A 15,185-nucleotide genomic window follows, 5' to 3' on the forward strand; every position below is an offset into this window, starting at 1 on the left:
CTTGAAGAAGACCTTTGTTTCCATGCTTGGAGTCGGTCAGCAACACCCAGGCTTCGGACAGTGTACAGTGCTCTCTGAAGGAGACATCAGAAGTTTCAGGAGCCTTTTCATACTTATTTAAATCATCTCATGTGTTGCGTCATAAATGGAGATACACACACACACACACACACACACACACACACACACACACACACACACACACACACACATTTTCAGAACCGCTCGTCCCATACGGGGTCACGGGGAACCGGAGCCTACCCGGCAACACAGGGCGTAAGGCCGGAGGGGGAGGGGACACACCCAGGACGGGACGCCAGTCCGTCGCAAGGCACCCCAAGCGAGACTCGAACCCCAGACCCACCGGACAGCAGGACTGTGGTCCAACCCACTGCGCCACCGCACCCCCTATAAATGGAGATAGCCAGTTATTTTTAGACAGACGCAACAGTTATACTCTCCATGAATCTCCATGAGCTCAAACCACATTTAAACACTTAAAATGTAGAGGTATGTAGATGCAGAATATTGACCAACTCATATTTTTGTTCATTTCTGTATTTGGGAATGCAATCCACTTCATTAATGTTTGGCTGTAAATAACTGTTATGATGGAGGAAAGTATAATTGGGGTTACCACCACCTTCTTTATGATGGTGAGATCTTAAAATCAAAGTTACTTAAAACTCAGCCCTCCACAGATCAGCTTTTTTTACTATGAGGTTAGAAAAATTTATTTATTGTTATTTTTAAATTCACTCTCATGCAGGCAAAAGCATATGAACACATTGGAACATCAGTTGCAAGAAAAAGTTTGGAATTACCTGGATTTCCACATTAATTGCTGAAAATAATCTCCAAAAAAGTCACAATAACAGACAGACTGCTTAAGCTAATAACACAAAAACAGTCGTACATCATGTCTATTAAATCCTTTCACAGTCCATGCTGAAAAGAATATGTATACCCTTGCATTTAGTAAGTACTAGAACCTCATTTAGCAGCTGTAACCTCCACAAAACATGTCTTATTGTAGCTTAACTGACTCTCGGAGTGTTTAGAAGGAATTTTTGACCATTCCCCTATACAAAACTTTCAGTTCATTGATATTTCTGGAGTTCTTTGCATGAACACTTATCTTCAGGTCTTGGCAAAGTATCTCAGTTGAGTTGAGGTCTGGATTCTGAGTTGGCCGTTCCAGAACACAACTTTCTTCCATTCAAGCCATTTTCTTGTTGATTCACTCCTGCATTTCAGGTCATTGTCTGGTTGCATCATCCCGCTTTTATTAAGCTTGTGGTGACAGACTGCTATCCTGACATTCTCTGTTAAAATTTCTTAAAACAATTTTTTATTCATTGTTCCCTGTATGAGAGCAAGTTGTCCAAACCCTGAGACAGCGAAGCAGTTCCAAACCATGATGCTCTCCCACCATGGTTCATGGGGTTTTGGTGTTGGTGTGCAGTGCTTTCTTTCTTCCACAACATAGTATTGTGAATATCTGCCAAAGGAGTTTTAACTTTTGTCTTACCTGTCCACAGAACATTGTCATCCAGGTAGTGTTTTGCAAACTTGAGATGTGCAATAATTTTTTTTTGTAAAGCATTGGTTTCCTCCATGGTCTACTTCAATGAATGCCATTATTGTTCAATGTTTTTCTTATATCGGACACATGAAGGTCCATTGCTGTTACCTTAGGGTTCTCGTTAACTTCCTTCAGCACTGCAAACTGCTTTCATGCCGTGGTCTTTGCAGGGCATCCATTCCTTGGGATAATGGCAACAGTGCTGAATATCTTCCATTTGTAGAGAGTTTGTCTTATTGTAGATTGAACATCCAAGCTTTTAGAAATGCTTTTGTAAACTTTTACACATTTATCTCTACAATCCTTCTTCTAAGGTTCCCCGAAATTTCCTTTGATTGGCACATGATTCATATGAACAGATCTTTCTTGAGAAGAGCATACTCTGTCAACAGATGTCTTTGTGTGCCTTTTTTTAATATGGCAGAGAACCTCCAACCCACACCTTCAATCTCATCTCATTGACTGGTACACCTGGCTTCAGGTAGCATGTGGAGAAGTTACTAGCCTAGAGGTTCTATTACTTTGTACATCCTGGATTATGAATGTTTAATTGATGTTTTCAGTAGTGAGTACAATTTTTATGTGTCATTAGTTTAGTAAGATTCTGTTTTTCTGTTGATGTTGAAGATCAGACCACATTTTATGAGTAATTAATGCAGAAATCCAAATCCAAATTTGGAAATTCAAAGGGTTCACAAACCTTTTCTTGCAACTTTATGTCCAAAATGAAAAGCACAGGCTGATTTTAAAATAGCACATTTCCTCTATAAGGTTTAGGGTGTTTTCCAAAAACGTTTTTTTATCCTAGGGCCTGGGTCTTCATTTGGATTGGTCCTACCCATAAAGCCCCCTTAAGCCATGGTTCACAACAGCACAAGCCTCAGAGTTGCCTGTGTTACTGGGCTCTTTTTGTAGGTTTCTTGCATTTTGTCTTAAGTCATGTATAAATTTCTGAAGATGTACTCTATAGCTTCTTTCTGCCAAAGGCCTGCTAGGTTCCCAGTACGCCTTCCTACACCGAGTGTGTGCGTAGATTGTACGTCTCTGTGTGTATCGACACTGAGGTTGCTTTTTTAATATTTTAATGACCCAGTATGACAGTTCTGCTTTATGGTACCCATGGATATACCGCACAACTTTTTTTTTTTAACATCTTGACAGGTTTTGCAGAATAACCTTTCATACTGTTTCACTTTTGTGGGGAAAAAAAAACAAATATAATTATCTCCCCCCACCACCAAATGAAGTGTAAGGTCTGTTATTGTAGGAAATCAGCACACTATGACAGCTCTGTCTCACGTTAACAGGCGTAAATATGAGGAAAAAATGTATCTTCTTTATTGTGGACCGTATTTTTCTGCTTCTCTGTCATGCTCGACCTCTCGACTGTTTTGACATTTGTTTTCCCTTCTAAAGAGACTGGGGGGGGGGGATCGCCTGTACCGCTCTCCATCTTCAAAGCGCTGTCTTCTGCTAGCCAGAGAGGAGCAGGGCTATGGATTTAGAAATGTCAGTGAGATTTCCAATTTACTCCCTCATTCTTTAAATAGACCAGGCTTTTTTGCCATGCACCACGAAATCTTTTAATCATGGAACCTGCTCAGCTGTTCATTAAAAAGTGGACAGCTTAATTAGGACCCCCCTCCCTCCTGGTTGCATGCACGGTTCTGAAGTGAGGTTACCTCTGCACATCCTGCCAGGTGATGGTGGGGGTTAGGTGGTGAGCTGGAGTTGTGCTTGGGTACAATCAGTGCAGTGCTCCCAGGTGCACAGTGCTCTGGCTCTCTCCTGTTTTGTAGCTGTCCATAGGAACTGAGTGGTTGGGGGGGTGCAGTCACATCAGAAGCAAATAGGTGCCCTCTTTCCAGCTCCAGCCCTTTGTAGTGCAGTGAGCGCAGAGCTTCATAGAGAGGGAAAGTGGGAGCACCTGCAGTACATGACTCTGGCCTCTTCTGCAAGCCTCCCAGCTGCCTCTGCCTGGCCTTTCATCTGTAAGGCTCAGACAACATCCCAGTTGGACCTGGTGAAAACCCTGGGGTCTCAGTCTGTATAGCCAGACTGACGAACCCAGAGATGGCCCCACGAAGCAGACCACATATGGTACAGCTGGCCTAAATCATGGGATGACGCCTGACTGTTAAGCTGGCTTGCTGCAGTGGCGGTGAAGGTAGGCGGGTGATCCGCTGCAGATGCGAAAGAACCCCTTCTCTCCCTGCACCTCCGCCCCTCGTCTCAGTCTGACCACAGGTTTGGCAGCCGGAGCCGAGTCCACCAGATGACAGTTAGCATGTAGCCTAAAGAGAGGATTAGGGAACTTTATCTGCAAGCTGCTTTATGCGATTGCACCCTTTCACTAGCTGGTACAATCCCAAATTAATGTGGTTTACCGCTCAAGGCTGGCCTTTGAAGACGTCTGAATTGCTAATAGGTTTATCCCACAACTGCATTATTTTAATGGAAATGCTTCAGAGCTGGCCACTCCGTTGGGGTGATTGAAGTAATCTATTTTCTCACCATGTATGTCAGCTAGGAGCCTGAAACTCAAAATAGCATTTAAGAGCAGCTTTATCAAAATGTGTTGAGTACAGGCTGGGTGACTTTAAAGGGTCTTGTAGATACTGTAGATATACAAAGTATGCCTTAGGATTCTAACTAATTAAAATAATCAGAATACAGCAGTATTTCACACATTAGCATCCATTTGTTTACCCTTTAGCACTTGTCTTCGTCGGTGTTTGGACCGTGTGTTTTCATATGGGTACGAATCCAGCTTAGCCTGTATGGAGTTTGCATGTCCTCCCTATGTTTGAGTAGATTCTAACTGTTCAGATTAGTTTGTGACTGTAATTTGTCCTGTATGTGTGTGTGTGTGTGTGTGTGTGTGTGTGTGTGTTTGTGTGTGTGTGTGACAGACAGAGAGAGAGAGGCAGAAGCAGAGAGATATTACATGAGATTACATGAGCTTCTCTCTTCCACTGCAATACAGTGATGTAGTCGAAACCTCACAGTATTCAGCACGACATGGGAAAGGTTGTACCAGTTAGTCACTCAGCTCCAGTAAGAATAAATCATTGGTTCAGCTGTGCCTCGGGTGGGAAGAAGTATCACATTCCCCCTGACCTCTTGGGGAGGGACTCTGTGGTCTGTGGAGCTCTCACCAAGACCGTCTCCGGTTTCAACCTGAGAAATTCCTGTCCGTCTTGAGTGGAACTGCAGCGGAGCCCCAAAATACAAGCCCTCCTTGCAGACAAGTGCTTGGGCCTCTGTCTCTGTGCCCATTTGTGCCTGTTTGTTTGGTATCTGGGGGAGGGGAGGTGTGGGATCCACATGTGCTCTGTTCCTTTGAGGAAAGCTTTATAAATGTAATTTATAGCTGATTAAATGATTTTTGACTTTGAGCAAACAGCACCTGCTAATGAGATGGCCTGCTTTCTTTTGCGTGTTTGTATTGCCATGCTCTGTGGAATATCAGGTGCTCCTGAACAGAGTGTAGCACCAACAGTTTGAGCACTGCCCTCAGACCACTTCTGCTGCTGAAAAATATGCCAAGAAAGGCCAAAATGCTTCTATGCCTCTTCTTTAGTACATTGTTTTTTTTGGCTGAAAATCAGTTTTGAACAGGCAAACCTCGCCTTGAATCCTGAGCCACTGTTATGGTAATCCATCACGTGACATCACGTTTTCATTTTTTTACTGAGCAAAAGGAGAATAGAGAAAATATAAATGCTCTATTGTGGCACCATTGCAGATCCCCTCCCTTTGTCATTGCTGAAGGGTAAAACTGAAAGTCTTTTGCCGAAGTAAAGATACTGTTATTGGCGTAGTGTGAATACCAGGTTAGCAAGCAGTAGATGAAGGATGAGCGATTTGTACCTTCTAGCAGAGTTCTTATGCTAATTGTAAACAAGCAAGGAATTGCCTCTTATTTTCTGATTAGTTGATCTGTGTGTTTGTTCTTGACTTCTGCTGCCACTTGTGGACTTTCTTCTGCAACCAGCCCTGAATATACAAGATAGACATTAGAAAATGTTGGGCATTGTCCATGTTTCTCATTGTTGTCTCCTGATCTCCAGTCCGTTTTATTCATGTAATTATTTAGTTACAAACTGCTTTGGAGAAAAGAGTCAGTGTTGGATTTGTGTAGTTACAGGAGCAATGCAATATAAGTGTCTGTGGAAAGAGTACCGCAGCAGAAGTGAGGATTCAAACCCGGATCCTTTGATTAAAAGGCAGTGACTTCTAAGCATTATGCTACCCACTGGCCTTGGTGGAGTATTGAGTCAGTTGTAGAAGATTACATTATTGTAAATGTAAGTAAACGTAAATGTAAATAAATATTAGAGGATCTTGCAGTTTTGTGGGGTCTGAACACCATGTCATAAAAAGTTAGCTGTATTATGGTTGGCTCCAGTTAGGCAGCATGTAGATGTTGGCCAGTGTATGATTTGTGTGAAGTTTTTATTAGAGTTCAAGGTTCAAGTATGAAACCCATAGGTGCTTCCACTTTCTGGTCAGGCATAGCTGTAATTTTCTAAAGACCCCTGAGAGTCATATGGCTGCTCTGTGTAGCCGCTTGGTTCAGAGAGATTTCAAATAACTGTGCTATAAATTTGCTGCGTTGCAGGCATTTGATATTTTTTAGGCAAAACATAATTATTGTAATTTGTGTCCATTTGTGGAAATAACATAATTCCAGGGATGGCTCATTAGCTGTAAAGTGAAGGGTCATAATCTGAATTTAGGCAATGTCTCCACATTCATCTTAGATTCATGTAAATATGAGGTAAGTTTCTAAGTGCATCTAAATCATGTAAATGACCAGTTTGCTTTAATTTGAAATTTGTGAAATGATTATTGGAGAAGTGTTTATCCTTAACAACGCTCTCCAAAGTGTCACTAAGGGCTTTGTATTGTCTTGTACCGTCTTGTCCTAATTTATGATTTTTAGTATGGTAAAGCCATTACCCAAGTTTATCCTGACAACAAGAGCAACAAAACAAGAAAAATACTGTAATGCTGTATTAAACTGAAATTGAAAATGTACAGGAAAAGTATGCCAAGTCTCTTAAAATGAACAATTATTTAGTTTAATTTTTGTGAAAATCAACAAGTGGCAAATATACATGAAACAAAAATACAATCAGAAATGTAAACTACACCTGTTTAGCAATTAAGGGTCATATTAGTTACACTTTGAGTTTCAAAGAAAACATATGTACAGAAATCCAATAAATGACTAAAAACATATTTTACTTTCCCAGGTGCAACCAAAAGCTAAGACATAAGTAGACTAAATAAATCAACATTTTGTCATTCAAGCTTCTATTTAGAGTAGAACGTAGTGCACCTTACATTTTAGAACTAAAAATTATAGTTTAGCAGCATGTGGTTTCAATGAACAATAAAGTGTGTTTTCTTGGAAGGCTTTTTGACATTTGTAGGAGGTAAAACCAATGCTGAAGAAGACTAGAGAAGAGAACACACACATGCACACGTACAAGTTGCAGTTGCGGTTGGCAGACCAGTGAAAGGTGCATTAAGGGAACCAACTGGGCTGGAGTGTGAAAGGGATACATTGAGGGTGGACACTTCTATAAAAAATCCTCCATCTCTTCTCATCTTCTCTTATCATGTCAACAGCATCAGTGTTGCCTCAACACAAATTACCATCCGTGCACTTTGCTATTCGCAGTGACGTGCATAACAAAAATGAAGTGTGTGTGTGTGTGTGTGTGTGTTCATATATATATGTACATGGAATGATTCCTTAAGGCAGAAAATTTGCACTGAGGATTTAAATTAAGTTACTTGAGGAGTCGTTTCAACCCTAGTCCAGACACATTCCTGCTCTCTGTTCTCTTGAGGTCCAATGATAATTTGAGGCCGTTCAACTCATAATTTAAACCACATGCTTGATCATTACTTTTTCAGCTCATTTTCAGGGAATCGCCTCTCATATTCCTTACAGTTAATTTTTAAAATGTTTTTAACAAGTGTGATCCACTGAATTTATGTTGCCAAATTAAAGCAAACATAATTATACGTATAGTTTGGCAAACATCCTCATGCATGTTTCCTTTAAGGGTGTATAACCTCTTTGCTTTTTCCTTTTGCAGAGAATTTTCAACTCCTTTGTGTACACTGAGAAGACTTCAAGTGGAGAGACGGAGGTGCAGCAGGTGAGTTACTTGCTGCTGTGGGACGCAGGGGTCTGAGAGACTCTCCACACACCCTGTGTGCAACACTGGGTTTCCAGCGGAGCATTGAAGACACTGACTACTGCCTCTTTCAGACTTTAAAAACATCATCTTGTGTGCTGCTTTAGGGGTTTGTGTAGAGCATTTTCTCAATACATTTTTCAAAACACATAAAATGGAGGGAAAGCACCCCGCGGTTTGCTAATTGAAAGCAGGGCTCCTTGATATGAGGAAATCAGGGAGATGTGGAGCTCTTCCAGTATTTAGAGTCGAAGATCCTTCTAGAAGCTCCCCGTATCCCTAAAACGTTGTGTGAAACAGTGAATTTGTTGTGTATTGTACATTTGTCGTCAGTAAAAACGTAGTCCAAGAAGGGGCCTCTGAAGGAGCAGTAGGGGACCCCCTCTGCAGGTAGTGATGAAAGTGAACGCAAGCTTCAGTTTGGTACAGATGTAAGCTGCATGTAATTAAGGATCTCTGACAGAAACTTGCCCTGGGCCCCAGTCAAAAGCCCTCTGCTTCACTGTCAGTGCCTGCATGGCATTCATGCTGCAAAGGCTGCTGTCTCCACACTTCAGGAGTGTGACAGCCAGCTGTCAGGAGTCGGCGAGCTACAAAAATTCACCCACAAATTAGGGAAGCACGCCAAGAATAGGCAGGTTGTTTGGTTTTTCCAATCCGCAAGCAGCCGCCCTGCTCCAGGATTGTGGGGTTCTCTTAGTCACAGCTACACCTGGGGTGGCAGGTAGCGTAGTGGCTGGAGCTGCTGCCTTTGGACTCGATGATTGCAGATTTATATCCCACCTATTACTGTAGTACTTTTGAGCAAGGTACTTACCCTGAATTTCTCCAGTAAAAATTATCCAGCTGTATAAATGGGTAAACAATTGTAGGTAGCTTAAATACTCTAAGTCACTTTGGGGAAAAGTGTTACATAACACTTTATCAGGTTAATGTAAACTGTATTATGTAAATGTGTCTGGTGACTGCTATTGGGCTTATAGAAAGCTAACTGGCTCTGATTCTTGATAGAATTAAATTAAAGCTGAAGCCAGACAATTCAGATGACATTTCATTGTAAATGTGTTTTGATGCTATATCCAGCAGTTGCAGTTGGAGCTGTTCCAGCTTGTTTTGTTTTTCTGTACTACCATACTTCTGTCCTGTCAATACCGAAGATGGGAGAGGGTTGTTTTTTCCCGTTTCGTGATGTTTCTCCATGTGCAGGTTTCCACAGAGGCAAACTTAACTCATATTTTATGGAAATATTTTTGGAATTGTGAAAAGGTGTATGACATTAAACATTTCTTTATTTCCCTTCTTGAGAAACTGTGAAAATGGGACCCAGCAGGTTCTTTGACCTTTGTGTTTTTTCGAGCTCCTGTGACAGTACCTTACTCAAGAGTACTACAACTAGAGCGGGGATTCAAACCTGGATCCTTTGAGAACAAGACAGCAGCTATAACCATCACGTTACTCTGTGCGCTTTATTTTGTGTGTACTGGCATGACTGGTGTAGCTGGTACACAAGAGAACTGTGACTAGTGGACCAGGTGTGCTTGGCTCTGCCAGACCTGCTGGGTTTGTAGGCCAAAGGTGTTAGTCCAGTTTGGACTGTAAACCGCGTTCATTCCTTTATAAGAGTATTTGGGTGCAGCTGAACCAAATGTTCAGCGTAGTTAATGATTCACCCTCCCAGTATCAGAGGAAAACTTTAGGATGAATTATGCAGATTGAAATGTTCAGTGAAAAATCTCAACCACAAGAGAGCTGAATTGGAAGAGAAGGTGATGCTGATCTGTAGTTTGGCCACTGAGCTGGAGGCAGTGCTCTTCAAGGGAGTGGGTTGCTCTTTGCTGGAATCTGCTTTTCTTTTCATGATTATCTGCCACCCACTGCTGCTGTTCGTTGAAAGTAACCTGTGCTTCAAAGCCTTTGCATACCCACTATTGGATGGACTGTAGTGCATTCAGTCATAAACTTTCTGGATATATAATTATTCGTTCTTACCAAAATATTGTTCAGACCTATTTAACAACCCAGTAATAATACCCCATTATGGGTAATTACTGCACTGATATTTATTATTTATTTTATTTTTTCCTTTAAACTTGTAATGGCTGGGAAAGCCATTATCCAGGTTTAGCTGTAATAGGCATACCATCTGGCTCATTAGGTGCCCATAGTTGATGGGGTAAATTGTGCATTTGAACGGTACATTTCCCTGGTGCATGATTGTGTGTTCCTGGCCCATACTGTAAGCGAAGAAGACTTTTGATTGCTTTAGCTACATTGTGAAAAACAAGTTTCCATGGCTTTATCCTCCTTTTCCAGGGTTCTGCTGATTACTGTGGTGCTATGTGTGTTTCTTATTGGAAATGGAGAGGAAGAACCTGTGAGAAGTGTTGCTTGACTGGCAACTAATGACCCTTTTTGTCAACCTTGAGCAGGGCATGTTTGACCAGCCTGGAGGTTCTTTTATTGTAGCATGGGCACTCAGAATGTGTCTGTGGTTGTGTTTGACATTACACTTATGCAAGGCTAACCCTCAAAGCAGCAGGGCTTGCTAAGTCCTCAAAGCCCAGGTCTATCAGGGATAGCTTTCTGAATGGCAGATTGCATTACAGTATTTACTGATTTAGCCGATGCTTTTCTCCAAAGCTAACTTACGGTGTCAGTCTAAGTACAATTATTTACCCATTTGTACACCTGGGTAATTTTACTAGAGCAATTCAGGGTAAGTACCTTGCTCAAGGGTACTACAGCTGGAGAAGAGTTTCAAACCTGTAGCCTTGGGATCCAACAGCAATAGCGCTAACCACAGTGCTACCAGCTGTGTTGATTTACTCAAGTGGTCATTTAGTGGAGCAGTTGAGGAAAATACTTAACTGAAAATTTGGACTGTGGGCCCTGCTCCCTAGGACTTGGAAGTGGCAAAAGTTGGGTTATGTGATCCTTATGGAATCCATATCCTTACGGAAATGCTCTAAATGGGCTAGTTCCCATTTTAATTATTTCCTAAAAATGTCATAGTGTATACCCCTTCACACCAGTGTCTGCTTTGTCCCACACTTATTTATTTGTTATGTTTTAACTACCCATTTACATGCTCTGCACTTCTGCATTTCAGCTGGCGAAGAAGATCCGTGAGAAGTTCAACCGGTACCTAGATGTAGTGAACAGGAACAAGCAGGTGGTGGAGGCCTCCTACACTGCCCACTTGACCTCGCCACTGACGGCCATCCAGGACTGCTGTTCCATACCACCGTCAATGATGGAGTGAGTAACACAGCTCTGCCTGTGAGCAACCAGCATCTTGCACATACAGACTCTACTCAACCCAGCCTGTGCTCTGTACCTAAACTAGTGTAATATGTGTTTTGTATACCCGTCTGCATGCCCTAAAACTCATGTTTATTTTTGCCTCTCACATTTTCCCTCATCGGTATTCGACACTTTTAGACCCCAGGGAAGCAAATAACTAGGTTGTTGCTTTTTTCTATACAAGAACATCTTGCTCTTAGATGAAATTATTTATAAGCAGGAATAAAAGTGTGAGTGTGAGAGTCTGCTATGTTGATGTTAATTGCTCAGATGTGGAACATCCTGGATAATAGAGTCTGACAACCTTCCAGTGTTCGGAATACTGAGGCTGAGAAAGCTTCCACTGGCCATTAGTGTTTCGGTAGTCTTTCCTGCCTATGCCGAACACACATACAAAGCAGGCCAGAACATAGATGGAGTTCGGTGACGGCAGATGCTTTCAACTTAATCTACACAGGAGCAGCTTGCAGCAGCTCACGTGGTCCAGCAGCCTTGTGACTGCGTTATCGCCTGACTAAACCTGTCTGAGTTACCTGGGAGGTTAGGCTTCATCTTTCCCTTGGCGAGCTCCTGCTGATGACGTACAACAGGACTGTGCAAGGCTGCCTGAAGGCCATTTCACAGTTTCACTTCTTGTGGACCTCTTTGGTTTTCCCCAGCAGTGAAGAAGATGGGGAAGGTAAACAAGGAAGGAGCCTTTTTAGTACTACCCAACATTGTGACACAGGGAAAAGTAAGCAGGGAGGAATATATAAGACACTGGTAGCTGAGAAGATTATATAAGGCATGGGCCTGGGAGGGGGAAGAGGAAAGTTGAGATCTTGTTTGAAAAACCTCTGTGATAATGCACGACTGCTCCAAGAACTTCAAAGACCTGTGGAGAAGGGAGAGAAAGCAGGTGTGAAGCTCATTTTGAGGCAGATAAGTTAGTGTGGAAAAAAGCTGTTTTCTGGGACATAAGATGTGTTTGATGAATTTTTATTTTCTTCTCCAGTGTTCTTGAGTTCAAGGGAAAATAAAACAAAGTGCTTTTGGGCTGCTCTGTCACTTAAGTGAATCTGCTGCCCATGTCTGTTGCTGTCAAGACGACAGGTTAGTTGAGGCTTCTGTGATTCAGGTCACAGCTGTGTCCTTCAGCAGAACCAGGATCAGCTCTCCTGCCAAGTTAAGCCCTAGCTCACAGCAGGCTGGGTAAGGTATTTCACAGCCACACTGCCACCGGAGATTGAGCGGAGTCAGCTTTCTTTGTGCTATGACATCGATCAATCTGGAATGCTTTCATCAATGCTGGGATGTGTGCTGATGTTATATGCTAAATGGCAAAGCCTGTTATGGAAGTAGTTGGACTGTATATTTTTCTCTTTGAAGGGAGATGCACATTGTTTTGATTTGAGTGCGCAAGACCTTGCTTTATTCTTACTTGAGTTTTCCTCCGTCATACTTGTCTGGGTTGAGATTGTGAGCTGAAAGAACTGCAAACTCTTAAGGGTTGTGGTAAGCAGGACTGGCTGTCAGCATTACAATAACTTTTCTACTTATGACTACTCTTTTCTTTTCTAGGGACAAAGGAATGGTTGTGGAGACCTGATCCCTAAAATAAGAATCGCAAACCGCACACAAATCCCAATGATTTAACAGTGCAAAGATAGTGACGGGTTTGCGCTCGGTGTAGTTAGAACAGCTTGAATAGATTTGATCTGTAACCAATCTGGGGAAGTTTGTGTCTGAGGACAAGGTAGAAAGGTCTTAAGTGACCTTTAAGGATTCAGTGTTGATGCTGATGAGGCTTTATTTCTGATCACATGCTTTTGCTCCTGTTTGGCGTGTATGGCCAAACCCTTTGAGCCTTCTCTCAGCTCTCATCTCTTTAGTAATAAAGACAGAGGTGTGAGATTGCATTGCATTGCTCGATGGGGTCAGATTGGACCTTTAATGCCCTAGTGTATCAGATTACAAAAATCTTGCTTGTTAACATTAATATGGAAAGTTGATAAATAGGAGCAGCAGGTAGTATGGTGGTTAGAGGAATTAATATGTAACTGAAGGGCATGCGTTTGAATCCCTGCTACTGCTGATGTACCAGTGAGCAAGGTCTTTACCCTGAATTGAGACAGTAAAAATTCTCAGCTGTATCAGTATTAAATAATTTGATAAGTATCTTAATATATGAATCATGGTATAAGTAGCTTTGGAGAGAAGTGTCAAATACATGAATTGGTAATAATAATAGAAAATTTACACTGTTAGTAATAGCGCCCATTGCTTATTCAGAATTCTCCCGTGAATGGCAAAGCATGTGATCTTATCTAAAGCTTTTTATACAGTATATAAATTTTGCAAATAAATAATTGATTTATGTGCGTAGGTTTCTCATACAGGAAAGAGCAAGGAAAGACTATGGTTTAATATTTTTCAAAGTAGACCATTAGTGATGAAATAATAACAAGAGAAGATCTGGTTTGGCGATAAACTTCAACCAGCTTCAGAGGCTGTTGTTGAAATACTGTTTATCCTCATTTTTTCACCTTCCAAACTAGAATTTTTTCAAGACCTTCATTTACATGTTGAATCCAAATCAGCACTGAAAAAAATAAAATGCTTGAAGGTTTTTTCCCCTGCTTTTTTTGATGTAAAATTCAAAGGGCTTGCAAATGTATTTTTTATCTTCCACATTTGCTTAGCCCCCACATGTAAAGTGTGTTGAAGGGGAATAATAATGACTGCAGCCTGATGGGAATTAAATGTCTGAAGTTCAAAGCAGTTTGTACATCAGAGCAGCCGTCAATCAAGCAAGCGTCTCGCCAACTCGGGCTGTGTGTGTGCGTGTGAGCGTGTGAGCGTGTGTGTGTGTGTGTGTGTGTGTGTGTGGAGATTTGTGGGGCCGGTGCGGGTGTTGCAGGGGGAAGCAGGAGGTGGGGGGATCAAAGCAGGAGACGTGGTGCTGGCGGCTCCCTGGAGACGCACTTTCGATCAGCCCTTCATTATTCGGGGGGCTGAGGCGGCCTGGAAACAATGCTGTGATGTGACTCCTCTGTGAGGGCCTGCGCGCCTCCAGCCATTTGATCTGTAGCTTAGGGCTCGGCTAGAGTGCTACCCGATACCCACCTGGTTTGCTGTCAAGGTCGCCATCTGCACAGCAACCTAAGGAGAGGGGAGATGCGGTGCTCTGGGAGAACAGGATAGGAGTTTTAACCTAAAATAAATTTAATCCATGTCGGGTTTCTCCTGAGATAAGACAAATTAGAGTGCGTGTCTATATCGGTTTCTACCTCCAACACTTTCTTGTATTTATTTCGCATGTGTGCTTCTTCAAAATGGCTCCCCTTCATTCTGAAAATGGGATTGTGGGGTTCAAGATGGTACTGGCTGAAATGAGATCATGGTCTGCAATCTCGCAAACATGAGTCAGAAAGAGGAATGAAATGAGAGCCACTCATTGTCAAACATTCTCATGTTTATGTGCCTTTCGGGTAGGTGCTGTCTTCATCCTTTCTATTTCTGTAGACTGTGTATTTGCAATGCGCCAGTTGCATATAGAGAATACTGCCCACAAAAAAGACTGCCAAAACAATCAGATCAAGCACTTCTCGCATGAACCTTTTTAAGGTTGACAAAGGGAAAAAGCCCAGTTCTTAACACCTGGGTTGAGGAGCAGTAAAGACAAGTCTCTGGACCCCCTCGAATTTTGGTATGTTTGTTGTATAGGACCAAGCACAGCACCTTGAGTCACCACGTCTCATTTGCTTCCTCTTCCTTCTCAGCTTCGATGGGAATTTCAACACAAACGTCTCCAAAACCATCTGCTGTGACCGCCTGTCTCCCACCGTCAACAGCCGAGCTTTTAATCCTGGCCGGGACCTCAATTCAGGTGGGTTACCTCCTTTCCCTCTGCCAGCGCTCTCCCTGCAGCCCCTACATTATGACGAAGCGCCGGTTAAGGCCAGTAAAGCGTTGTCATGGTAACTAACTTCCAAGAACTAAATATTCCCTTTGTGTCATTAAATTTTAAATTGAAAGATTTTGATTTGATGGTGGTGGGGGGCATGGGTTGGGGGGAGATCTAGGGTACCAGGATCTGT

General features: G+C 42.3%; 1 protein-coding gene across 1 annotated transcript in view; it reads left to right on the forward strand.

The window, feature by feature from the left end:
- cachd1 (cache domain containing 1) overlaps positions 1 to 15,185 on the forward strand; it is a 67,211-nt gene that overhangs the window by 21,005 nt on the left and 31,021 nt on the right. Inside the window, exons 2-4 of the mRNA XM_018753814.2 lie at positions 7,702 to 7,764; positions 10,913 to 11,061; positions 14,868 to 14,974. Coding sequence (XP_018609330.1) covers positions 7,702 to 7,764; positions 10,913 to 11,061; positions 14,868 to 14,974 — 319 coding nt within the window. The remainder of the gene's footprint in view (positions 1 to 7,701; positions 7,765 to 10,912; positions 11,062 to 14,867; positions 14,975 to 15,185) is intronic.

Source organism: Scleropages formosus, chromosome 9 (genome assembly GCF_900964775.1).
Source record: "Scleropages formosus chromosome 9, fSclFor1.1, whole genome shotgun sequence".
In the NCBI taxonomy this organism is placed as follows: Eukaryota; Metazoa; Chordata; class Actinopteri; order Osteoglossiformes; family Osteoglossidae; genus Scleropages; species Scleropages formosus.